Genomic DNA, 26902 nt, shown 5'->3' with positions numbered 1-26902 from the left:
AATGGATAGATAACCAAAATACATTAAAAAAACTTCCTGCTTCAGGCTGGAATCACAAAGCCTCCAAGTAAGAATCTTGAATTTCATTTTACTCAAAACTATAGCTTTCCATCATGAAGGTACCCATTCTAGCTTTAGAAGCATTGCAACTTTTTTTTCCCTCTGAAGACATTTGTTCAAATGACACTACACTAAACAGCAACCCACTTCCTCAAAATGCAAGGAAGCAGACAGTTAAGAAAAAAAAACTTGAAGCAGCAGTTGTTTACCACAACTTTGCCTTACTGAGGCCTGAGATTCTTTCGAACAGGCACTCTGCATCTCATGACGAAGAATGAAGTGCCAATTGGGATATTTCTGGTAAAACTGAAAGCAAGAAAAGCGGGTATTGGGCCCTGGGGACTGTGGGTGGCAGGAGCTTAGGTGCCATCCTCAAATGACAGATAGACGAACCTTTCATCTGAGAAAGAGGAGGGGGAGTCTTGTTGGCAAATCAAACCTCAACTGAGGACTAGTTGTGAAGCAGTTGTAGAGTCGAAAGACCTACACAAGTCAAAGAGGAATACTGAAAAGGCCAGAAGGGTACGGATTGTAACAGACTGGCTACTTCATCGACTACTCACTCAAACTGGAAGCAAAATGTCCCTGAAGTTGCCAAAGAACTGGGATTTCAACCTGAAATCAGAGGCTGCAAAAATAGGTATTGTCTGGATTCAGATCTTTCTCTTGCCTTTGGGGTTCTTACACCTGAGCGCCCACCATTTGCATGTTGGTCTGCTGAGAACATAGCCTCTTTAAAAATTCATCTTACAACAGGCGTGAGTTTTGGAGAAAATTTGCATTCAAATTGATGTATGAACTTAAGGTTTCCAAATGGTAAAAGAGGGTTATTTTCATTCGGAGATGGACGGGAACGCCTTGACATGTGGGATCTAGGTCACTTTGGATTTTCTTAGGCTGTATAACATATACAAGATGGAGGTTTTCTCTTTATATCAGAGAAAAGGCACTTCCTTTTGGTTTGGAAACTCATCCATATTTTGAATGGCTTTCAACAGGAGCTTTTGCCGTGCTCAGTTGGTGAGCAAACTCAATGGTGAGTGTTTTGGTTTGTGTGCCCATGGGCTCAACGTGTAGCAAAAAAATAATACAAACAATGAGAACAAGATGGAAGTGCAGCAATATTTTAAAATACAGTCAAAGCAATTTTAAAGGAAGAGACTCATAAGAGTTGTTTTTTTTTAATGCATTTTTGGTTAGTTACCTTAAGAATAATTCTGATATATTGTAGTCCTCAATTTATACTCTTACATATCTAATGATAATGATGCTATATTCATTTAAATCTAGTATTTATTATTATGAAGTTCTTTATGTACATTTTTGCTATTATTAAATTTAACATAGCAATTTATAGTAGTATAGCAATTGGGCTGAAATGTTACTTATTATGTGTGTGTGTGTGTGTGTGTGTGTGTGTGTGTGTGTGTGTAAAGATAACTTCCTTGTTATTAGACACCATATGTTAAGGTATTTCTAATACTATGGAGGAGTTTTACTAGGAATAATGTTTAGATTGGATCTCTAATGGTAATTGGTGTGCCATGAGAAAAGCGACCTACTGAAAGATCACAGATAGTATTGATGAAGGTTTGTGAAAAGATTCGAAGGGAAAATGAGAACAATCAGAAAAACCATTTATCTGGTGGTTGGACAGGACTGATATTCTCTAATCAGCTGGGATCTTTGTATGCTGTAGTCTGATCAGAGAATAAGAATGTCCATGCCTTTTACCTAAACCAGGGCATGTTCTCCTAACTAGTAATACAAGTATGCTTGGCTCATGCTCATTCTCTGTCATCAAAATTCATTTTTAAGGCAAAACTACTATGGCTCCATTCCTTTCAAAATGTCCTGCTTCTTCTTATATAAGGTCATTTTGTCTTTTTTCAGTTTAAAACTGAGAAAATTGGGAAATTTTATAGTTGATATTTTTCAGGGACATAGAAAATTATCACATTAAACTCTCAAGTCTGGGACTAGGTTGGATACATTTCACAGTTACTACTAGGTTCTCTTTAAATGTAGTTATGTGGATGCTCTGATACGGAGTCATCTGGCTAAAAACCAAGGTGCCATCTTGACTTATGAAATCAGAATCTCTGAAAGAAGGTGCACCCCCTCCCCGCTTTTTTTTTGTCGTTCCGGGAAATTGAACTCTGGGCCTGGGCGCTGTCCCTGAGGCTAGTGCTCTATCACATTGAGCCACAACACCGCTTCCGGTTTTCTGGTTGTTAGAGATAAGTGCCTCGTGGATTTTTGTGCCTGAGCTGGCTTTGATCCACGATTCTCAGCTCTCAGTCTACACAGTAGCTAGGATTACAGGCCTGAAGCCAGCCCAGGATTTTACTTTTGAACCAGTTTCCACTCATTGAAGGGGCATACAATTACTACTCATTGCTGTATAAAGTTCTACTATCAGAAGGTGATCACATTTGCCATTACTTAAGGAAAAAAATAACATAACACAATGAAATTTAGAGGTGCTCTTATCATTATTCTTGCCACCTGCAAAATTTGTTGCCTCAAGGGACTGGACTGTAGCAAAATGCATTTTATGTGTGTCACATAAACTAGAATGCAAATGATGATCAGAGTGGGAGAGAGTCTCTGACTCATTCACAGGCTCTCAGGTCTCCTTGCCTCATCCTGTGTTCAGGTACAACAGTAGCAACAGGCTTCAAAGAAGCCACTTGCATTTGAATGGTGACGTACTTGTTTACACCAAATTGTCTACAATATACAAACCTGACAATACCATGTTTTCCTGGAATGTGGAGCAATGAGATCTCTCATTTACTGAGAATCCAAGTATTTTGAAGAGCTACTTTGTATGATTTAGTTAAGTTGATGATTACAAGTCATACACAGGATCACTTTCTTTCCTGAGACTATTCCCTAAAGAAGCTGTGTATGTGACCAGAGTGTATGTGTGGAGTCTTTACAACTGTAGCGTTTGTAATAATAGGAGACAGGAAACAATTCAAATGCTTGCCAATAGTAGAATGGGAGAGTCATTGCTAGCATCTAAGATGGAATACTGCACAGAGCCAAGTATAATGAATTATAATTCCACACATAAATGAAACCGAATAGTAGAAACAAGCCAAAGAATAAAACGATATTCACGTATATTAAGTTTAAAAATGATACCCCTACTTATATGAATAAGTTGTAAAGAAGAGAAGACTTGACTGACATAAAATCTTCATGGATATTACTACTTCTGCAGGGGAACTTCCAAAGGTATCTAATCTTACTAATAGGCACACAAGAGGTTGTTGTATATTGTATGTCAAATGAATGAAGAAGCACTCACCCTAAACATTCCGAATATTAACGACATTTGTTTAAAATAGCTAAGTATGGGGAAATATATACATATGCATTGTTGTTTTGTAAATGTTTTCTGTAATGAACAAGTATTTATTGTGTTATTGAAAGGATCCAAAACTAAAACACATTCCCAAATGAGTTCTGGTTCTGGTCACCTAGACCAATGCCATCGCAACTTAGACCCAGAGATCCAGGACCTAAGAACCAGCAAGCTTACTTTTGCCCATCCAAGCATACTTGGATTTTCATATGGACCTAGAGTTTTACAGATGACATATGCTGTTTGGAAATCCCATAGCCAGCTCCTTGGCTGTCTAGGTGAAGAGAATCCACCAAGACAGAACTCACACTTGCTCTTCTGTAAGATTCCTAGCTTTGAGTTCCCAGGACACAGGGTTTTCTTCAATGAACAGCATGGCTCCCATGGTATCTAGAATGGCCAGCCTGAGAGAATTTTAAATCCTTTGTAGTCACTGAAAGATTGCCTTCCACATGAGAATTCAGAGCCCCCAGAGCTGAAGTGGCTGATTTAGGCATGCTTGGTGGTTCTGCCTTAGTGAATACTTTCTTTGCATTTATTGCCAAACTTACCATGTAACTAATCCAGACCAGTCTGAGTTCCAGACCCAAGGTGGCCTACTTACTGTAGCTTATGCCACTGTACTCTTTATAGCTCCTAGTCCCTGGTCACTAAAGGTCCTATGCATGCATGCAGTGTCTATGATAAGAACATGCTTTCCTTTGATATGAACATGGATACCAAGAGATACTCCTTCTTCCAAGACCCACACTCTGTCCTTTTCGTTAAGGAAATAGTATTTTTCTTTGTTTGAGTAAAGATGACTATTCCTTTGATATGCTCACTGACTTACATTTAGGAATAAGTTTTTTTGCCCCATGAAGATGTGTCTCTGTTATCTAGGTGTAGAGACTTCTTACAACTTGAGGAGAGGGGGGTGGAGGTCTGCTATGGGCATATCCAGATGAGTGAAGAACAATTGGTAAAAGGAAGACAACCTGTTTTCTACTTATTTACTCACAACCTCCTGCCTGCAGACAGCAGGCAAGGTCTACTTAACCTCTGCACTCTGTGCTGTATTGGGCACTAAGTATGCTTGAATTGACAGAGGTAAATTCAGTAGCTCTTGATGTTTGAGTCTCTATGTCTCAGATGAGTTGGCCCTAGCCTGGCTGTACATAGCTAGAAGTCACTTGTAGGAATGATGGTGCTATGTCTCTCTGTCTCATTTATCTTCAGAGTGTCCAATAGTAGAATGATATAGAAATTATGTACAGCTGGAATGTAGTCCTTTAAGTAGGTAGCACTCAGTGTAAGGGTGTTGGAAACATCCTAGGGCAGATTGAAAGGAATAAGTTGATGATGGCAATCATTTTGTAGACACAAAAACAAAGAAATGAGCATTCCATGTGTCAGAACCATGGTTGTCTAATTAGATATGTTGATATGAAAGTATGGAGGATATAAATAGTTAAATGAAGGCTCAGTTATTGGTCACAGAATAAACCTAAATAGTACCCGGTGAAGGTGAAATCACAAAGGGGAAGCCACAATAAGGCATGGATCAATTGGAAGGATTTTACCACAGCAGTTATCATGGAAATTCTGAAGAATCCCCAGAAGGAACTAAGATATGAAAATTATACGGATAGTAATTTACATTTCCTGTCTCAGCCTTTACTCATCAGAAGTTTTTTCTTTGAAAGCCCTTTTAAAGACTATATATATATATATATATATATATTAGTGTGTATACGTACACACACACACACACACACACACACACATGCATTGGGTTAGCAACTAAATATAAGGGTAGTCCTGCTTTGCACATCTCTAGAGCACACAAGTGGAGTCACAGACAGGGAAAAGTACTACAAGACCATGAGAGAAATCTTGTGATGGAAACAGCTGTGAGGGCCACAGAAGGAGCTGGGGACCTGGAAGTTTGATGCCACCACTCCTATCCCATTGTTACTACTTGTTTTCTTTAAAATATGTACATCCAGTGAGCCCAGACTTGACTTTTCAGTACACAATTTGCTTCTTAGGAAAAAGAAATGAATATCTTTAGTTCTGTCGGTCTGTCTACCTACCTATAGCCTCTCTTGGAAAAAGATTAAACTGTAAACAGAAATTTCTTCTAATCAGACCTGTGGCACTTGACCACTCTTCTCTTTCTATGCCTTTCACAGGTATATATTCTCACACAGTAGCCTTCAGCCACCTCTCTTTTCCTCAATTCCTCCTTATATTGTCTGCCAGAAGTTCTTTTCCCATTCTGGGCTCTGTCAGTGCCTCCCAGTTCCTACTATACTCAGGTAATGGTATATAGGCTTCGCCTCTAGTTGGCACTAATCACTGGAAAGACAGTACAACAACCCCTTCTTGAGCCATCTGTGTATTTCCAGCTCTCAAGGGTATGAATTTCCTTAGAAGGTGATACCTATGAATGTCTCTCAACTTGCATGCTATGGGTCACCCTACCAACTAATATCCTTTGGATATTTTAATCAAAGGATTTGATCTTAATAAAAATTTATAGTACCAGAATTCGAGGCTTTAATGTAGGAGCCTAACTTCCAATAGGGGAGATTATCAAAAGACTGAGTTGACCACTGACAATTCTTCCTAGAAGTAAAAATACATAGCCTCTGGACTGAACTGTTAATCAGCAGCAAATCTAGGGCAGTGTTTAACTTGTACTAAGGGGATTCATGGCAGGAACATGCTGATGAGAAGAAGATGTTTCATGCACATCACAGAGGTTAAGTGCTCAGCAAGCACTTGTTTTCTTTGTGTGCAATTGTGTTTTCAGCCTCAGCTCAGAAGAACTTCCAAGACTGGACTGCCTTTCTTAGTGCCCTTACAGAATAGGGCTCATGAGCTGTGCTTTAACATTATACTCTCTATTTTTATCTTTATTGAGAGTGATGATTTCAAAATTTTTTCCTAATTGTGTTAGAGAAAATGAACACAGACCCATTATAACACCATGTGAGAAAGTTGTTAGAGAATTCAGTGCTCAGAAATAACTTTGCCATCTCAGGGATGGCTGCACTTCCTTCTTTCTGACAAGACAGTGCAACTTACTGCATCTCCTTCCTGTCTCAGCTGCCAGGAAGCTGAGCTTAATTTGAAGCAAGGCAAAAAATGACTTCTATTCCTTTGATAAGAATTTATAAGTTGGTTGAAAATGGTTTCACATGTGACTCTGAAAACCTCATTGAACATTTTCTTTAAATAAGGAAGTATAAAATGATTTCACGTGTGATTCTGAAAACCTCATTAAGCATTTTCTTTAAATAAGTTGCAATACATCAACACAGAATCCCTCATCTATTCCTTGAGTCTATTTCATATGTTTTGGTGGTGACTGAACATTACAAAATTTTTATTTTTAAAAATGGGGACCTTGGGCTGGGAGTTTGGCCTAGTGGTAAAATGCTTGCCTAGCATGCACAAAGACCCAGGTTCGATTCCTCGGTACCACATGCATAGAGAAAAAAAAAAGCTGGAAGCGGTGCTGAGGCTCAAGTGGTAGAGCTCTAGCCTTGACAAAGTTCAAGGACAGTGCTCAGGCCCTGAGCTCAAGCCCAGGACTGGCAAAAACAATAAAATAAAAATTAAAAAAATAAAAATGGGGACCATGTCATAAGAAAGGGTATCAATGTTTGTGAACTTATGTACCTTCTATCTGGTGAATATAATGTAACCCTTCTATTAATCACAATAAAAATTTTAAAAAAAGATAAAAAATTAATGTTTAAAGTAATGCACCTTCTATCTGGTGAATATATTGTAACCCTTCTATTAATTACAATAAAAATATATGAAAAAATTTAATGTTTAATTTCGTAAAAGTCAAAAATCTGAGAATAGTCTTCAAGTTTTAAAGTCTTTAATATAATATTCTCTTTATGCATTATTTCACATTTTTTTTGCCAGTCCTGCAGCTTGAACTCAGGGCCTGGGCACAGTCCTTGGGATTTTTTCCACAAGACTAGCACTCTGCCACTTGAGCCACAGTACCACTTTTAGCTTTTCTATGTATGTGGTACCAAGGAATAGAACCCAGGGCTTTGTGCATGCTAGGCAAGCACTCTACCACTAGGCTATATTTCCAGCCACTCACTTGGAGTTTTTAATTTTTTTACTGTTATTAATTATACAAAATTGGCTTTGATATGAAATTTTCATACTTGCATGCCATGTACTTGGACTACATTCACCCCTCCCTTTTCTGTCATTCCCCTCCCCAATAGATTACTTTTAATTTCATATCTCTTTTCCTTCTGAATCTAGACACCACACATGAGAAAAATCATGTGAGCTATGTCTTTCTGAGTTTAGCTTATTTTGCTTAACACAATCGTCTCCAGTTCCAGCCACTTTCCTGCAGATGACAGAACTGCATTATAGTTTATGCCTGAATAGTACTCCATTTGTGTATATATAGCAATTTAAACAAAACAAAACTATGCATCTGCTGACAGGCCAGCTAGGCTGATGCCATAGCTTAATTTTGTGAACAGTCCTTAAATGAACACATCTGTACAATATTTCTAAGAAGTGTTCAAAGAGCAGCAATGTGCTAAAGATCATTTCTTGTTTATACAATGAAAACGCAATTCCACAGGCACTCAAAGTCTGTCTGGAGTTATGCAGTCAGGACAGTGAAGTCATCCATGAAACATTACATGACAGATGAAAAGGGTTTTTCTTTTCTGCTTGTCCTGGGACTTGAACTCAGGGGCTGGGTGTTGTCCCTGACCCTGAGTTTGTCCGTGTGTGGGGGGGGAGGGAGGGTGTTTTGCTTATGGCTACTGCTCTACCACCACTTGAGCTACAGCTCCACTGCTGGACTTTTGTGTGCTGTGACTCTCCTGCCCAGGATTTAACCTCAATTCTCAGATCTCCGCCTCCTAAGCAGCTAGGATTACAGGGGTGAGCCACCGATGTCCATGTTGGCAAGTGTTTTTTTTTAAAAGCACCACTCGTACCTTTATGTATGTATGTATGTATGTATGTATGTATGTATGTATGTATGTATGTATGTGTGTATATGTGTATGTATATATGTATGTGCCTGTCCTGGGCCTTGAATTCTGGGCCTGGGCTCTGTCCCTAAGCTCCTTTTGCTCAAGGCTCACACTCAAGGCTATCTTGTGAGCTGTAGCACAATTTTATTTTTTGGTGATTGACTGGAGATAAGAGTCTCATGGACTTTCCTGCCCTCACTGGCTTCCATTCTCTATCCTCAGATCTCAGCCTCCTGAGTAGTGATTCACCAGTGACTGGCTATATCTTTATCTTTGTAAAGAAAGTTTTCTCAAGATGCTCAGAACCATATGCTCTCTGTATGCTGTGAGGAAGCTGTCACCAGCCTGGTGACTGACTCAGGAGATACCTGCCTCCCACTCTCTTCCTTTCCCACTCTATTTCTCCACTCTGAAAGGTGCTCAGCTAGAACTGTCTTGCAGATAGTCTGTGGGATGCCTGCCTACTGGAATTCTAGTGGTTGGTGGCAGAGCTATTTGCAAGCTGCATTGTTGATTTAGTGTTTCAAAGTGAAAGAAGAAGTGCACTGCAGAGTTCCTGGGTGTGATATAGAATAAATTTCAATATTTTAAAATAGATTCTACAAAATTTACAACAATAACTTTCTCGGCAAAATATAAACGAGGTATAATGGCGTAAAGTGGCTATAGTATTGTAAGTAGAAAGCTAGCATTAGATCAGACTTGTCTACATTAGAATCCCAGCATTTTGTGAATGATATGACCTTGGAATTCAATGTCTCCACAGTTAGGATGAGAATGACAGGAGACCATTTGCATCACCTGTAACATCATATAAAAATTTCATTAGTTGTCATTGTCATCACCATCCTGTACATTGCTACACTGCAGGTCTGCTCTTCACCTCTTCAAGTCCTTTGTGAAAGTCAGAGCCAGCCATACTTGGATTTTGTTTGTTTTGCTCTAGTTGAGTTCTTTCTTTTAGTTATATAATCTTTACAACATCTAGAGCAGCCACAGCATTCTCTGCTTCATCTTGTTCCTTGGATCACATCTAGCATACCAGTCTGTAGTTGGCTGGTCAGAGCATCTTACTATTTATACATCCAACTCTCATATGTCTATTTTTCCTTTAGTTCCTATGAAGTTTTTTCAATTTTGTTTGCAAAGCTATTTTTGTTTTCTCTTGTTTGTTTTTATTTTCCTTCCTTCCTTCCTTCTTTGCTTCCTTCCTTCCTTCCTTCCTTCCTTCCTTCCTTCCTTCCTTCCTTCCTTCCCTCCCTCCATCTTTCCCTCTCCCACCTTCATTTCTCTCTTTCTTTCTTTGTTAGTCATGAGGCTTGAACTCAGGTCCTGGGCACTGTCCCTGAGCTTTTCTGCTCAAGGCTCATGCTCTACCACTTTGAGTCACAGATCCACTTCTAGTTTTCTGGTGGTTAATTGGACATAAAAGCCTCATGAACTTTCCTGCCAGAGTTGGCTTTAAATCAGATCTCAGTCTAATGAATATCTAGGATTATAGGCATGAGCCACTAGCCTTCTGTTCTTTCTAAAATCAATAAAATATACAAGTTGTAACTGCCAGTAAGAATGATAACAGCCTCTGCTCAGCTTCTTGCAGAATTTATGCTACATACTGTCTCTGATGTTGTGAAAAGAGAAGCCCCTCAAACTTTTTACCCTGATAGGAAGACTGGCCTGGAAGGTGCCCCACCATGACTCAAGGGCCAAAGCTCTAGAGCTTTCAACTCTCTCTTGTTATCAAGTGCAAGAAGGAAAAAGTTCAGAGCTGTTAGCCTGGGCCTCTTTGGTTCTCAGTGTTTAATTGTGATCACTTCAATGTGTTATAGTACCAGCAGAGTACTCTTCCTCATTTACTGTAAGAATCCTCCACCTGGACTGCTGTATGTATTCAGATCTTTATTACTGTTGTTGTTTTCCAGTCCTGGGGCTTGAACTCAGGGCCTGAGCATTGTCCTTGGGCTTTTTCCTCAAAGGAGCACTCTGCCATTTGAGCCACAGCATCACTTATGGCTTTTTCTATGTATGTGGCACCGAGGAGCCAAACTCAGGTCTTTGTACATGCTAGGTAAGTGCTCTACCACTAGGCCAAATTCCTAGCCCTCTGAGCCTCTTAAGTAGCTGGGATTACAGGCATGAGCCACCAGCATCCAGCTCAGATCATTATTTTTATTTGTTCATTTATGCTTAAACCTTGTTCAGCATAAATTAATTGTACAAAGGAATTTCACTGTAATATTTACATACATGTGTGTAACTCCTTCTCTCTCCTTTGCCAATACTGGAGTTTGAACTCAGGGCTTAACACTTGCTGGCTTATTTGCCGTTCATATGCTCTGCACAAGAATACTGCCACTTCTAACCCATCCTTTCCTGTTGTTTTGAAGATAGAGTCTTGCAGACTTTTCTACTTGGGTTGGCTTCAAATTGATTTTTCCCATCTTAGCTTTCTGTGCTATCAATGTCCTCCGGGCATTTTTTCATTTGTGAAAAAAATGCGATTTTACAAATGGTGATGATGATGATGATGATGATGATGATGATGATGATGATTTGATGGTACCAGGTACTGAATTCAAGGCATTGTGTGAGCTAGGCACTTGCTTTGCTACTTGAGTCATATTCATACCTTCAACCCAGAAGATCATTGCTTTTAGATATGGTTGGAAGGGAGCAGTAAAGGCATTTGAAATGAGGCTTCTATCTTCCTTGTTCTCCATATTGTGGTGGTCAATGGACTTTTGTGTTCTCCTCTAACTGTTGTTCTAGGTGTTATTCCATACTGAAGATTATTTAGAATGTAGAAGTGCATTTTGCTACGGGGTGACACATCTGATTCTGGAACGTGTCCAGAATCAGGTTACATCAATGTTTCTTCCAGGCCCATCTCAGCCCAGGTGTTCTGTGCAATTCCTGAAGTCTACCTGCTTTATCTTCACATTGGCACTGATCTTGTCACTTCAATATTCCAAGTTATTCAGCCCTGCCAGGGTGAGCAGCTGTCTCAGTTTGTTGCAACTTGGGCAGTTTTAGGGCATGGGACTCTCAGTGTGAAAACCAGGAAAGTCACTCTAGTTTCTATTCTCTTAGCCTCAGGAAATACCATAATGTTGACAGAGCCTTCTCATGTTCCTTAAATGGAATTTTTCAGGGGGACATGGTATTTTAGGTAAAGTGGAATTGGGGAAATACCTTTTAGCTAGGAACTTTTGTTCTTTCTGGTGCCCGTGGTCAGAAATTCTCCTAAATTCTGCTTGGATATGTTAGCCTCTTCCACCTGTTTTAAATAAATTGTCAGTATATTTTGGAATCCTTTCTAGGGTCACACAAAAATCCATGTCCTCATGGATCCTTAGCTGCTAAGTTTAGTGTGGTACTTTATGGTTTTCTTTTCTTTCTCAACTCTATACACCCTACCCATCCCCCTGGCCATCATTTTTTCTTCTCCTGCAAGGTTTGACTGAATTTCCCAGTAGGGGATTAGTCCTTCCGGCTATGACAGTATACCACTTTGCTAGGTTTTCTTTTACTTTGGTTGGAACATATTTTTAGATAACTATTCTGTACTAGACACTGCTCACTTGATGTAAGGATGACACTACTAAGATTTTGACAGTCTCATTAGAGAGAGAGAATCAGATATAAGTACCTTAATTGTCCTCGTGACATTTAAAAAGACAACATAGGGATTATTCTGTACAGTTTTTCCTTTCTTTACTTGAGCCTTATAAGAGTATGTTTATACATATTAATTCAAGTCCATAAACTTCTTCCCCCAAAACAAATATTTTCCAAGAGCAGGCTGTCATTCTTTTTTTATTGTAATGTATGGAGGGGTTACAGTTATATTCACCAGATAGTAGGTGCATTACTTCTCACACATTGATACCCCTTCTCATGTTTTTGTCCCCGTTTCTTCTTCCCGATCATCTTGTTTCCCCCTTCCCCTTCCTATTTCAAATTAACAAATAAACAAATATACAATATGAAGAGCAGGCTGTCATTCTTATCAAGAACCAGTAGAGAGCGCCCACTGACAAAGTACTGTAGCTTTATTTCCGTGGATAAACTTGTTTCCATTATTTCTTTCCAGAAAGACTTTCCAAAAATCCTCATACCTTAGCCTCCTATGGTCCAAAATGATCTACATTATAATGAAAGCTACCAATGTGGTCATCCTTTTACTCTCACAGATTAAAAAGTAGGATTAAAAAATCATGAACACAAAAGGCGCATGGTATCCTTAATATGTGGCTATTAGATACAAATAGCACAAGAGCAAGAACTCAATAACTGCATACCCAAAGCTATGGACATGGTAATAGAAATATAAACATAACTATATAGACATAAAAACCTATGACTCTATAAAAAATCATGAACATCATTAGTATCATTTTTATAACTTTTTCATCTATATAAGGCAGAATCTTTGCACATTTATTTTAAACTCAGGCAACATAGCACATACTATTTAGTATCTTTTTATATTCAAATTATTATAATTAGTAACAATGAGTTGTACATTATATACAAGTATTGGATTTCATTTTCATACCTGAATGTACCCATCAACCTCCCCCAAGTCTATCATATTGCCACTGTCTTGTATATATATATATATATATATATATATATATATATATATATATATATTTGAGAGAAAAAATTAGTAAGACACCAGACCTGAATATAGAGAATAAGGTGGGAGTGAAAAAGTCTATAGCCTTTGAAGGACAATAAACCTGATTTTGATCTCTACCTCAGCCTTAATCATCTCTGACTTGCTCAAGTCATTCAAATGCCTGGGTTTCAGTCTCTCATCTTCAAAATGGAGAAGGATCTCTGCCAGAGTTGTCACACAATGCTTTCTCTATTTGGCTCAGTTACTCACATTCAGAAGTAAGCCGTGTTCTTTCCTACAATTGCTCTGTTTCTGAAATCTCCCTTTTAGGCTTCCCATTTTTTGACTACCATATCTTATGCACACCATCCCACAGTACTCCAACAGCACCTTAATGAGCCACCATCCCATTGGTCTCACTGTGTGTTAATGCCTATTATGTCCTTAGATCTAACTTCCACATATGAGAGAGAACATGCACCATTTGTATCTGTGAGTTTGCCTTACCCCACTTAACATTTTTTTCTAGGTCTATACATATTCCTGAAAATGACATATAATATTATTCTTTCTAATGGCTGTGTAAAATTCCATAGTGTATAGGTACTACTTTTTTTTTTGATCCTTTCATCTATTGTAGGACATCTGGGCTGTTTCCACAACTTGGCTATTGTGAATAGTACAACAATGTACATGCATATGCAAGTATCTTTAAGGTATCCTGGCTTGTGATATTCTCAGTAGATATGCCCAGGAGTGGTATGGCTGAGTCCTAAGAAAGTTCTATGCTTAGTTATTTGATGAACCTGCAGATAAATATCCAGAATGATTGCACTACTTTATATTCCAACCAACAGTGTCATAGGGTTCCTTTTTTCTCCCCACATCGTCTCCAACATTTGTTGTTCAAATTCACAATGTTGGTCAATCTAACTGGGATGAGATGGAGTCTCAGTTGTTTTGATTTGTATTTTGTTTGTTTTTTTGTTATATAGTCTTAACTCTACCATTAACTTCATTGTTGACCAAGTACCCTAAAAATCTCTGGCCCTGGAAAACTCTCAGTGCCTGCCTTGGGCATCTGACTATTACTGGAGAAAATCAGACATCTGGGCTGCCTACATTTGCAGCTGTCATCTTTGGTAGAACCAATAGAACCAGACAAAACTCACTACACCGACTGTCTTAGTCCATTTGTGCTGCTATAACAAAATGAGACTAGAATGGAAATTTTTTGCTACCAGTTTTGGAAGTACATAACTAAGATATTAGCATGCTTAATATAAGTGTTTCTTATAGATAGCACAGACATAGCAGAAGGGACACAGAACAAAAGGGGTATGAACACTGTGACCTCACATGGCCAAAAAGCAGAGAAGAGAGAATACAGATTCTCAAGCCCTCTTTATAAGAGCACCTAATTAGAAAATTTCTTATGCCCCTTGGAATGGTTGAACTTGATTACTAACTTTATTGGATTGAGATGGGCTTAGATTAGGAAAATCACACTTCTGTGTATGTGTGTTTATTAGTATATTTCTAGAGGAGATTAAGCAGAAAAGACTTGCCCTGTATGTGGATGGCAGACACGACTTAAAACTCTAATCTATTAGTGAACTTCTGGTAGCCATAAACTAATGGTGAATTGAAGCTTATCAACTATATAATCAAAGGTAATTACATTGTTAGTTCACTGTTTGTGACAACACAGTTGCAACTCTTGGTTGATTCACTAAAACTTCATCCTATTTTACCTCTGTGTGCAGAAGATGGAAATCTAACCAGCAACTCCCAGACTTCCTTGCAGCTAGAATTCTAGAACTAGATCATGCTGTGCTGATTAGATCACTCAAATGAGCCCTGGAGAGTGGACATATAGGGAGAATGTCTTCCTGGAGTTCCTTCCCTGATGCTGTTGCTTCTGTGCAAGATCAGAGCCTATGAGACATCCCCAAAGCAGAGCTCTAAGGTCCTATCTTCAGTGTCTTGTGGCCTGAGATTCTCTCCTGAGAGAATCAAATTTTGCAGTTTTGGGATATACCTTACAGGGATAGGACCTAACAATTTCAGCCTCTCCCAACATTTGACAGGAATTTAAGTCCTTGAAGAAGAGAGCCTCCTTCCTGCACTTCAACGCTGGCTAATAAACCAGCATATGTTGCAACTGCAAAGTATGCACCTAAAGTTCTGTTCCTTCACTGTGGCAAGAATTTCCTATAGACATTCGTCAGCTCCAAAACTTACATATTACTTCTGAAACTTTTTTAATGCCTGTGCATGGGTCTCATCTCATCCCATAATGGAGTAAGTAATGCTTGTCTTCATTCAAAACCCAGACAGGCTGTTGGACTTCTTCACTCACATGGTAGTAGGGGCTTGTTGGTCTCATTGTAGCTCCCCGCCCCTCACCTTCTCACTTCTAACTCAAACTTCATTGTTGATCTGCCAAGAGTTTGGAGGGGAGACAGGACTAGGAGTGGCCAGGGGAAACTCAAGTGTGCAATTGGGAACCAGTGCTAAGGGTGAAAAGGAAAGGCGGATACATAGCTGGCATGAATAAAGACGGCTAAAGAGCCACACGAGTATTTTGTGACTTTAGAGAACAATAAAGCACTCTTTATCTTCCAGATAACAGTAACTTTCTGCTTTCTCTTTCTTTCTTTCTTTCTTTCTTTCTTTCTTTCTTTCTTTCTTTCTTTCTTTCTTTTCTTTCTTTCTTTCTTTTGCTGGTTGTGGGACTTGAACTCCTGACCTGGGAGCTGTCCCTGAGCTCTTCAGCTCAAGACTACCACCCTACTCCTTGAGCCACAACCCCTCTTCCAGTTTTCTAGTGATTAATTGGAGATAAGAGTTTCATGCACTTTCATGCCTGAGCTGGCTTTGAACTGTGATCTTCAGATCTCAGCCTCTTGAGTAGCTAGGATTATATGTGTGAACCACCAGCGCTCAACTCTACTTCCTTTTCTTGTGCTTAGCCTTGCTATTTCCTCCTTTCTGTCCCTATCAGTATGAGAGTGAATTACAAGTATCCCAACGTTTATACCAAGCAGAATACAGGATCACTGAGGAAAGCCCTTAATGTTCATGGGCTGGTTTTCAGTGAGGCCTTATTCATTTGCACTTGTATGGAGTGTTATTCATGTGTACATACAGAGTCTCAAAGAGATCTGTTACACTCCAAAGGTCAAAGTCATCACTTTTAAGTTTCTAAGTACAGAAAAAAAAAATCCCTCCTTTTTTTTTTTTAAACCACCACGGAGTCAAGGGTGATGTCCGTGAAGGAGAGATCCTTCACTCTTTGTACTGATCCTCTGGTTCCAGGTTCTTGAATCTATCCATGAACAGGATTTCAGGATTACTTACAGAGTAGTGGAAAAAGTGTTTTGTTGTTGTTGCTGTTAACAAAAGGCAAGTGAGATGAAGAAATTGGTAGAGAGAAAGGGAAATGTACATCAAATGAGCACTCAGAGTACAATTATTAGAGACACAATTGGTGATTCTTCCATTGTGCTATTTGTATTAGCTAAAACAGGTTTGGAGATTATATCTTTTTCTTTCAGATAGGTGATCTCTTTGTACTGTACTTGGTAACATTCCATCACTTTGTTGCAATGTTTTGATATTATCACTCAAGGAAGGGTCTTAGGTGATCTTACCAATCAAATCATCTTATAACATGGATGCTCATTTCTTATATTTTTTGTAGGCAATCCTTTGGTCAAAATAATTGCTGCTTCTGACATCTCAAGACCAGAGAAATTGCTTTCCAAATTCCCCCTACTGAAGAAATGGATAAGGACAGATGGATGGGGGTACTTAGAAAAAAAAACATATGTGTGTTTTTCTTAAAGATCATTTAGTACAGTGTTTAATCGTGTGGTCCTAGCAATTTTGCTTTGAGTCTCATGTCCTTGACTTTGGCTTATTTTCATTCGTATGTCCCCTTCCTTGCGTTAGTCTGCCTCATCTCAACACGAAATACTGTGATAATTGGCCTGGACGTAGCATGATGGGTAAATAAATGGCTTCCATACTCAGGCCTCCCCTTTCTGCCAAAAGTATTTGAGAAAACACTACATTAGTTGGGAGCATGATGTGGTTTCTTTTCCAGGCTCATCGGACTTTTGCTAGTCCAGTCTTCTTGGTCTGGGCCATTACTAGGGTAACAAGAATGGAAATTCCAAGAATTTCTCTTTGTTGACTGAAGTGCAGGTCTCAGCCACCACAGGACAGCACCTTGTTTTCTTGCGTAAATTGAAGCTGATAATGGCCACTAGAGGACAGCAAAGCCAGTCAACGTGAGTGTGCATAGGAAGGAGTACAACCCTTGGTGAAGTGAAAATGACAGCTATGCTGTTAGTTTCAAAATAAGAGATCTACTGTCAAAACATCAGAAAATTATGTGGGTTGGCAAAGATTTGAAGAAACTGGAACTTTTGTCTACGGTTAGTGGAACTGTAAAGGAGTAAATCTACTATGGAAACAATATGGAAGTTCCTCAAAAAAGAAAAGAAAATCACTATAAAATCTAGAAGTTGCATTTCTGCTTCTATACACACGTAAGAACTGGAGGCTGGGTCTTAAAAAAAGAGATCAGTATATCAGGTTTATATACACTATTCCTAAGAACTAAAAGGTAGAAATAATTCAAGTACCCATTGACAGATGACTGATTAGCAGAATGCAGGATAATAATATGGAATGTTATTTTGTCTTTAAAAGGAGAAAAATCCTGTAATATTATAGGTAAAACTTGGAGACATTATGCTAAGTAAATATACACCATTCACAAAAAGTTAAGTATTATATGATTGCATTTTTATAAGTATACCGGTTCCCTGGCTGGAGGAAGAGAAAATGGACAGCTGCTGTTTAATGGGTCAAAAGTTTTGGTTTGCCAGATAAAGGAGTTCTTGAGATGGGTAGTGGGGATGGTTGCACTGTGAGGTAAATGTATGAGACGTACACTTAAAATGTATTTTACCATAAGAAGAAATGAGATTTGTGTTAACAAAGGAACAAAACCAAGCATTACAAGTAGTTTGTGACCGAATAATAAGATCTTATATGGCTTGGAACCAGTGGCTCGTGATCACCTATAATCTTAGCTATTTAGGAGGCTGAGAACTGAGGATTGAGTTTCAAAGCCAGCCCTGGGAACACTCTATAAAATGCTTTGCAACCAGGAAATGTGAGTCCTTAAGCTTTGTTCTTTTTCACGATTCTATTGGCTATTCAGAACTCCTTGAGATTCTACGAGAGTATTAGGGTAGATATTTTCTTTTTCTGTAGTAAATATTATTGGGGGATGGATGCTGGTGGCTCACATCTGTAATCCTAGTTACTTAGGAGGCAGAGATCTGAGCGTGGTGATTTCAACCAGCCACCACAGCCATAGAAAATCTGTGAGACTCATATATAGTTAACCAGCAAAAAACCAGAAGTGGAGGTATGGCGTAAGGAATAAGAAAGCAGCAAGAATGTGAGACCCAGAAAAAAAAAAAGCCAAAAAGTTAGTAGACAATGAACTCATTTCCATCTTTATTTCTTAATAAAATATTATGAGACTTTTTAATAAAAGAATGTGAGACCCTGAAGCCAGGTGTGGTGGCTCACGTCTAGCTACTCAAGAGGCTGAGATCTGAGGATCACGGTTCAAAGACAGTTCTTACCTCCAGTGAACCACTAGAAAACCAGAAGTGGCACATGGCTCAAGGGGGAGGGTGACCGCCTTGAGTTGAAGAGCTCAGGGTCAATGCCCAGGCTGAGGCTCAGAGCTCAAGCCTCAGAACTGACAAAAAAAAAAAAAAAGGTGAGACCCCAAGATCAAAGCCCAGTACTGGTACACACACACACACACACACACACACACACACACACACACTCATTTGTACTATTAGCTGGTTAGCTGGGGAGATTCCGATGGCAAGTGAATCTGGAGGGTCATGGTATCCCTTCATTGCATAATGGTTCCCATCCTATTTCCTCTTCCGTGGTTCCTTCTTCACTCTCTGCAGTGCCACCAGTTCGAGCAAACAAAGGCTAGCTTTTTAGTTTTGCAAGAACCCTGGAGCTGTGGCAGCTGAAAAGAGACCACTGGGGCAAAGGCCAGAGTATGAGCTCCTGGAAAGCCAGGGACTGGCAGAGGCTTTAGGTGGGCTCTCATATTTTTGTGACGATTCCATGGGTAATTTAAAAAGGGAAACCACTGAAGTGTTCTGCAGATAGCTGATAAAGTTTAACAGCTTTGAAGAGGAAATGGAACTATGGGTGTCAGTGGCAGAGTCACAGGGGAAGCTGGCTCTGCAGAGCCTCAGCCCACGACTAAGAAACAGCTTGAAATGGACAGAAAATGTCAGCAACATAACTTTATGAAAAAAGTAAAATGTCTCAGTTCCTTACAAGTGAGTAGCTCTAAGCAGGACATTCACTTTGGGTTTTTTTTCTATGATTTTGTTTCATGAATTTTCTTCTATCGAGCTATAAATCCTTTTTAAAAAAAAGAGGACCAAAATTCACAGAAATGGAAACTGCCACAAGCTCCACAGCTCTTCATAACACGGCATAGTGGGCACACCAGACATTTCTGCTGCATCATTTTCTTCATCTTAGAAGTATCATCTGTATATTGTGTGATGTTTTCCTTACACAAAAATACCCCAATGGGCCGGGAGTTTGGCCTAGTGGTAGAGTGCTTGCTTAGCATGCACGAAGATCCAGGTTTGATTCCTTGGTACCACATACATAGAAAAAAGCTGGAAGTGGTGCTGAGGCTCAAGTGGTAGAGCTCTAACCTTGAGAAAGTCCAAGGACAGTGCTCAGGCCCTGAGCTCAAGCCCAGGACTGGCAAAAACAAAAACAAAAAAAACCATACAAAAAAAATACCCCAAGCAAATACTTGCCCTGATTCCTAAAAATTTGCAACTCTTCCAATTTTTAGTATTTGATATTTTAACAACACCCTTTCAGTTACTTTCCATTGTTAGTTTCAGTTATATTATTATTTTTTCTTTTTGTTTTGAGATAAAATAGCTCTATGTGGCCCAGTACCCCTGCCTCCAGAGTGCTGGGAATATGAGCATGCACTATCACACTTGGTGATATATATATATATATGTGCATATATAAATATATAAGTTATATAGTCTTTAACACATAAAAATGCAATCTTCTGGATCATTTTAACTTTTAATGGGTCCTAAAGCTGAATGTGTCAAATATCAATCTATAATTTTCTTTTTTTTTTTTTTGCCAGTCCTGGGCTTGAGCTCAGGGCCTGAGCACTGTCCTTGGACTTTCTCAAGGCTAGAGCTCTACCACTTGAGCCACTTGAGCCTCAGCACCACTCCCGGCTTTTTTCTATGTATGTGGTACCAAGGAATTGAACCCGGGTCTTCGCGCATGCTAGGCAAGCACTTTAACCACTAGGCCAAACTCCTGGCCCCTCAATCTATAATTTTCTAAAAACCTTTGGCTTATTAAAAATTCTCTTAATTGTTACCTGTATGAATAACTTACTAGAGTTCTGTACCTTTCCTTGCATTCCTGGAATATTCTAGACATGGGGTAAATGATTGATGAAATAGGCAAAAAAAAATCTCTCCAGTGTTGTGGTCTATTTATTTTATAAAATGTGCTCAGAATTTTTTTTTTCTACTCAGAGGTGATTTTTTTTTTTTTGCCAGTCCTGGGGCTTGTACTCAGGGCCTGAGCACTACCTTTACCACTTGAGCCACAGCACCACTTCTGGCCTTTTCTATGTAAGTGGTACCAAGGAATCGAACCCCAGTCTTCATGCATGCTAGATAAGCACTCTACCACTAGGCCACACTCCCAGCCCCTCAGAGATGATTTTTGTACAAACTCTGTATTGTCTCTCTCATGTATACATATGTAGATATACACTATCACTTTGGATTTCATTTTATAAATTTCAGATTACAATTATAATTACTGATCACAAGAGAAATAATGAAAAATGTCCGGTAATTATTAGTAGAAACGGAGCTATTACCAGGAGGCCATCTCCCCTCCCCTTTCTACTGCTGCCCCCCTACCTCCTGAATTCCAGGTGCTGTATCTTTCTGGACTTCCTGGGAGAAGCACTGTAGTGCTCTCCCAGGCTTCTGCTACCCCTTCTCTCTCTCTGTTTCTGTGTGTGAATGAAGGTTGATATTACAGGAAATACTCTCCACACTGGAAGCACCAGGAGTGCCTCATGATTCTCATTCATTACTGATAAAATGACAGCATAGGGGAGACGTGGTATGACATCTGGGTAGTATCACTTGCTGCTGGCCAGAAGAGCAACTAGCAGGTCTCAAAGTACAGCATGGGAAAATGGGCAAGTTGAAGTTCAGGGCAAGAGATGATTGTTTGGAGGAAAAGAAAGGCCTAGAGAATATTGAAAACAAAGATTTTTATTATGCAGATGCTTCAAACACCACTTGGGAAGCAACTATAACAAGTTACTGTATATTACCATTATGGAAATTCAAGAATTTATTAGCATTCTGTCACATTTATACTGATCACTTTCTTTTCCTTTTCTTTCCCTTGCTGAGATATTTTAAAGTGGAAGATACTTTGTAATTTCCTTCATTTCTCAATAGACAACTTTAAGAATATATATATATATATATCCTTTGAACCACATGAATATGCTTAACAAAGTTAATGTATAATATTTTTTTTGCCAGTCTTGTGGCTTGATCTCATGGCCTGAGCACTGTCCTTGGACTTTCTCAAGGCTAGAACTCTACCACCTGAGCCATAGCACCATTTCCAGCTTTTTCTATATATGTGGTACTGAGGAATCTAATCTGGGTCTTTGTGCATGCTAGGCAAGCACTGTACCACTAGGCCAAACTCCCAGCCATATTTTTAAATTTATCATCTTGTTTCTATCCAAAAACTTGAAGCTTCACCCTTTTTTTCTCCTCAAGGTTGGAGCTTTACTATTTGAGCCAAGCAACTACTTCTAGCTTTTTACTGGTTAAATATGAGTTCCTTACATTTGTCTTCCCAGGCTGGCTTCAGAATTTGATCTCCAGATCTCAGATCCTCAGATATCAATCTCCTGAGTAGTTAGGATTACAAACTTGAGCCACTGGCATCCAGAGCCATTGGCACAATAATTTTTAATGGGATTTTTTCATAAACTTGTATCAGAGATCCATTTTATTTTAATCTCTGTTCAATGTTCATATTCTTTGGTGAGTTCAAGTTAAAAACCATCATTTCCCAAGGCCAGGAAAGGCCCTAGGAATTGAATGAGAGACTCATCTTAGTCTGAACATTGATTTTAGTTGTCAGTTCCAGGGTCTTGTTATCCAGACAGCATTCTTACTGTGAAATGCAGGGCCCTCATTCATGCTTATAAAATATGCCAGGCACTGGTGGCTCATGACTGAACACTCCTCAGTAGGCTGCGATCTGAGGATAGTAAAGCCAGTCCAGGCAGAAAAGTCTGTGAGATTTTTGTCCCCAATTAACCACCAGAAAACTGAAAATAGCACTGTGGCTCAAAGTGGCAGAGAGAGCTAGCCTTGAACAAGCACGCTCAGGGACAGTGTCCAGGCCCCACAACCAACCAAACACAGAAACAAGTATTGTATTATGAGTATCTCAGTATTCCACTAAAGCATAGACGTACTTACTTATGAATGCTAATGGCTAATGAAGTAAGCCTCCCTCTCCCCCACTTCCCAACAGTACCTGAGTAGCTTTGACAATGACGGGGACAAGAACCTCAATGCTCTTAACACAGCACTTATTTAACACATAGTGACAGCACTGAGTCTGGCACAGTTCTGCTTCCTTCTCTTCCTGCCCAGGGAAGCAGTTAGCTTTCACAAAGGCGGTTCTCAAGCCATACTGTCAGCTTAGGCTGAATTTACCACCTGATTGCCAAATATCCCCTTGGCTTTGTGCTGAGGAAGTGGCAGTGTTCAGTAGGAAGCTCACACAATTCTGCAAGCTTCTTGTTATTACACTTGGCTTCCTGTTATGCAGAGATAGGTGGAGAGAGCTGGCAAGGTGTTGTAACCAACCATGGAGACTCAGAAGTAATTGCTCTCCACATTCCTAAGAAGTACCACACACCAATACCAGAGGAGCGTCCTCTCTCCCTCCCTCATCTCCTCTCTCTCCTTCCTCTCCCTCCCCATCTGTATCACCACCCTTCATGCCTAGACAGCAGACTTACTTAACCTAGGCCTAACTACCCTTGCTACATTCTTTGCAAAGTGGACTTTGCTTTCTTAGCTTGGTAAGGACATTTCTTAAAGCTATAGAACACGGGAAAAGTAAACCTGCTTCATTCCTGGGTCCTGGAGTAGATATTCCAGGAACACCTTGGAGAGCTGTCTAGGGGTTAAATTACCTAGATTTGTTTCAAGGATGAATGTTCAGGGAAGCTGTACATGGCTTCATTTCAGAGCATATAGAATGCCCCAGCTTGTTTCCTTCTCTAGGAGGCAAGGTTTCTCCTGCCAAAGTTAAAAATGAAGTGTATAAGTACAGAAAAAAAGTCCAGGAATGTAATCACATATATTTATTCTGAAGTCCAAATGGTAGGTTATAAATTAGGGAGATTTTCAAAGTCTCTCTACTATCTACTTCCCAGTGGTATTTCTAAATGAGAGGAAATTTGCTTTGGGGGGACAGAAGGTATTTAAAAAAAAAAGCAATCCCAGAGCCTCTAAAATCAACAGCCCTAATTTTCTGAAACGGAGGCCCTTCCAGTCTGACTGAGAGAGAGTCTGCACAGGTGTAAGGATGTATTAGACTGCAAGTGTGTGTTTACACTAGGGAGTGAGGAGACAGGGTGGAATAATGTATGTTGCACATACATTTGTCATGCATTCCTGGCAATAGTGGCAGCTCTGCTGTGCAGATAGCTCCTGTCTCTGCCCCAGGGGATGCTAGACCTGGGCTGAGTTAGCTCAGTCCTCCACTGCTCACACATTGGCTGCATTGGATTTGATCAGCATCTTTATATCAGGCAGAGAGCTGGTAAGATGTGGCAGGATTGCCTCATATGTCACTTTTCCTGTTGATGTCAGCACATCCTTGGTGGGGGCTTTAGGTTTCAGTGTCATTTCTTGGTCACTGGGTTTTCAAGACCTGCTGAGCCTTGCAGAGTATAGGTAGGGAGGAAATAGCAGCAGGAGTTGTTTATGCATTACACTGAGGCACATTGGGTGGGGCTGAGGCAAGTGTTCTATATTCTGAATGTGTCCTCATGGTCCACATATTGGAAATTAAATTTCTAGTGCAACAGTGTTGGATGTGGAGGAGGTGGGGCCTGATAAGGAGCGATTAGGTGGCCTGTGGTCTCCTTGTAAATAGAATAATTCCCTTATCTGGGGAGTGAGCTAGTTTTCTTGGGAGTAGGCTCTTATAAAAGCATGTTTTAGGCTCCCTCTTGCTCCTCCCCCTGGAGCTCTCTTGCCCTCTCATCTTGGTATGAAGCAACACAAAGTTTCTTGCTGGATATTGATGCTAGGCTCCTGAACTTTTCTACCTTTAGAAATTTGAGCCCAATTAATTTCTGTTCTCTCTATATAAAGTGCTCAGCCTCAAGCACATTGTTATAGGAGGGGAAAACAAATGAAGACAAGAGGTTTCATGCAGTAAGTTAGGGATAGTGGGTATATTCCCTGCTTAGAAGAAGGCTAGTGCCATGTCTGTCCACTCTACTCTTATTCTCTTACCATGCTGAATCACAGTATGAACACCTGTCTTCACCACTAGATCCCATGCTAAATACCAGAATACTTGGGCTATGTTGCCTAAGGACAGATATTGGACTATGAACAGATATCTAGCCACATAGATAAAGCAAACCATTTCACCTGTCTGGGCTTTAAGTTTCTCACTCTCAAAAAAGAGATGATAGAAGCTGGGAGTTTAGCCTAGCGGTAGAGTGCTTGCTTAGCATGCACGAAGACCCAGGTTCGATTCTTTGGTACCACATACATACATAGACAAGCCAGAAGTGGTGCTGTGGCTCAAGTGTAGAACACTAGCCTTGAGAAAGCCCAAGGATAGTCCAAGCGCCAGGACTAGTACCCCCCCACCCCCGGCAAAACAATACCCAACAAAAAAGAGCTGATAATATTTTAAATTATTTTCATAAAGGGTATTAGTGAACATTAAACAAGACTACATATATAGGGAACAATAAATTATTATGTTTATTTACATGAGGTTAGGATTTTATCTTGTACTAGCCACTCGATTTGACAAGAAAAGAACAAGAAAACATATCTCTAAACAGAAGAATTTGCCAGTTTTTGTCATAATTGGCCTTCAGGTCTGTGAGCTCTTGGTCACAGAATTCTGGCTGGCTGATCTCACATCCCCAGAACTTGACACTATTTCTACCAAGGGCTCAGGCAGTGGGGGTTGAATGGTGAGATGGCTTCCTTCCCCAGCCGTGCAAATCTAACTACTTCCCAGAGATCTTGGCCTCTTTCTCTTCCTTGCCAGGCCAGTGTCCAAGGCCTATCCATCTTCCGCAGGGCTGCTTCTCAGAATCTTTCCTTTTCCATCAGCATCTTTGATTTGCACTTGACAAATAAATGGTTCTTTGTTGACCATTCGTCATCTTTCTCTTTCTTTTCATCTCTGAATCCTTTCCTTCCTTCTCATTTCATATAAACGCTACTTCATACTATGGTCATATTAATAACAATTGCTTCTATTTAATTCCTGTGTGTTAAGAGAAAGGCACTTGCTGGGACCTATCCGCTTGCTGGCTAGGTAGGTAGTGTGGATTAAGTTTTATGGAATACCCTATAATCCTGAGGGATGATTTATCATGCCATTCTAGGATATGGAATCCTGTGCAGTTCCATGATTTTATCCTGTCTTCTCCTCACTAGATGCTATGTGAGGTGCCAGGGTAAAAGGACAAGCAAAGTACAAATGTGAAGGCATCATCCTTATATACTGAATTTGGGAGTGGAAAGGGAAGATGATACAAAAAGAGTATCCATACGGCAATTCATTCTATGATGCATATGGATATCCAGTACACAGAGGACAGAACCAGAGGTCAAACAAGTCGTGCTTTTCTATGGAGGCTTTTCAGAGATGTGGCTGGAAGTTCATCTCAAAGAATAGACAAGAATTGTTGAATAGATAGACTTGGATATAGGTTGGGATAGGTGAGGAGGACTTTCTAGCAAAAGCATAGTACCAGAAGTCAAGTGCAGAGTGGGTATGGAGGAAGAGCAGAAAATTTGGAACTAGGATTTTAGACTCCACAGTAGGGAGTCTGCCCTTCATTTTTTTTGTTGTTGGTGGTGGTCATGGGACTTGAACTCTGGGCCTGGGTGTCCTCCCTGAGCTCTTCAGCTCAAGGCTACCCTTGGCCACAGTGCCACAGCTCCACTTCTGGTTTTTTTGGTAATTAATTGGAGATAAGAGTCGCACTGACTTTTTAGTGCCTGGGCTGACTTTGAACCAGGATTCTCAGATCTCAGCTTCCTGAGTAGCTAAGATTACAGGCATCAGCCACCATGCCTGGCTCTGTCCTTCAGCTTAAAGGAGGGAGGTGGTGGGGTAACTAGAGACTTCTAGGCAAGAGAAGAGCAAGAGTTTGTGCAGTAGCAGGCTCACATTCTATTTTCAGACTCTGTGTGTGTGTGTGTGTGTGTGTGTGTGTGTGTGTGGTGTGTGTGGGGGGGGTCATCAGAAGACAGAAAGACAAAGAAAGGAAGTGATCATATTTCCTAGCTGACTTCTCTGTTCACACTTCCTTCTTTAATGGTCTCTTGCTCTGTGAAGCAAAAAAAGCAGCAGACTTCTACA

The 26902-nt window shown here is 39.9% G+C and overlaps 1 protein-coding gene across 1 annotated transcript in view; it reads left to right on the top strand.

Moving 5' to 3' along the window:
• The first annotated feature begins 413 nt into the window (after positions 1-413).
• Positions 414-26902, top strand: part of Arhgap25 (Rho GTPase activating protein 25) — a 71815-nt gene continuing 45326 nt past the window's right edge. Inside the window, exon 1 of the mRNA XM_090336767.1 lies at positions 414-700. Coding sequence (XP_090192893.1) covers positions 640-700 — 61 coding nt within the window. The 5' untranslated portion in view covers positions 414-639. The remainder of the gene's footprint in view (positions 701-26902) is intronic.

The sequence above is a fragment of the Megascapheus bottae genome, chromosome 7 (genome assembly GCF_031878675.1).
Source record: "Megascapheus bottae isolate mThoBot1 chromosome 7, mThoBot2.hap1, whole genome shotgun sequence".
NCBI lineage: Eukaryota > Metazoa > Chordata > Mammalia > Rodentia > Geomyidae > Megascapheus > Megascapheus bottae.
Note: the sequence above shows the minus strand (reverse complement) of the source record. Positions and strands in the feature narration are given on the sequence as shown.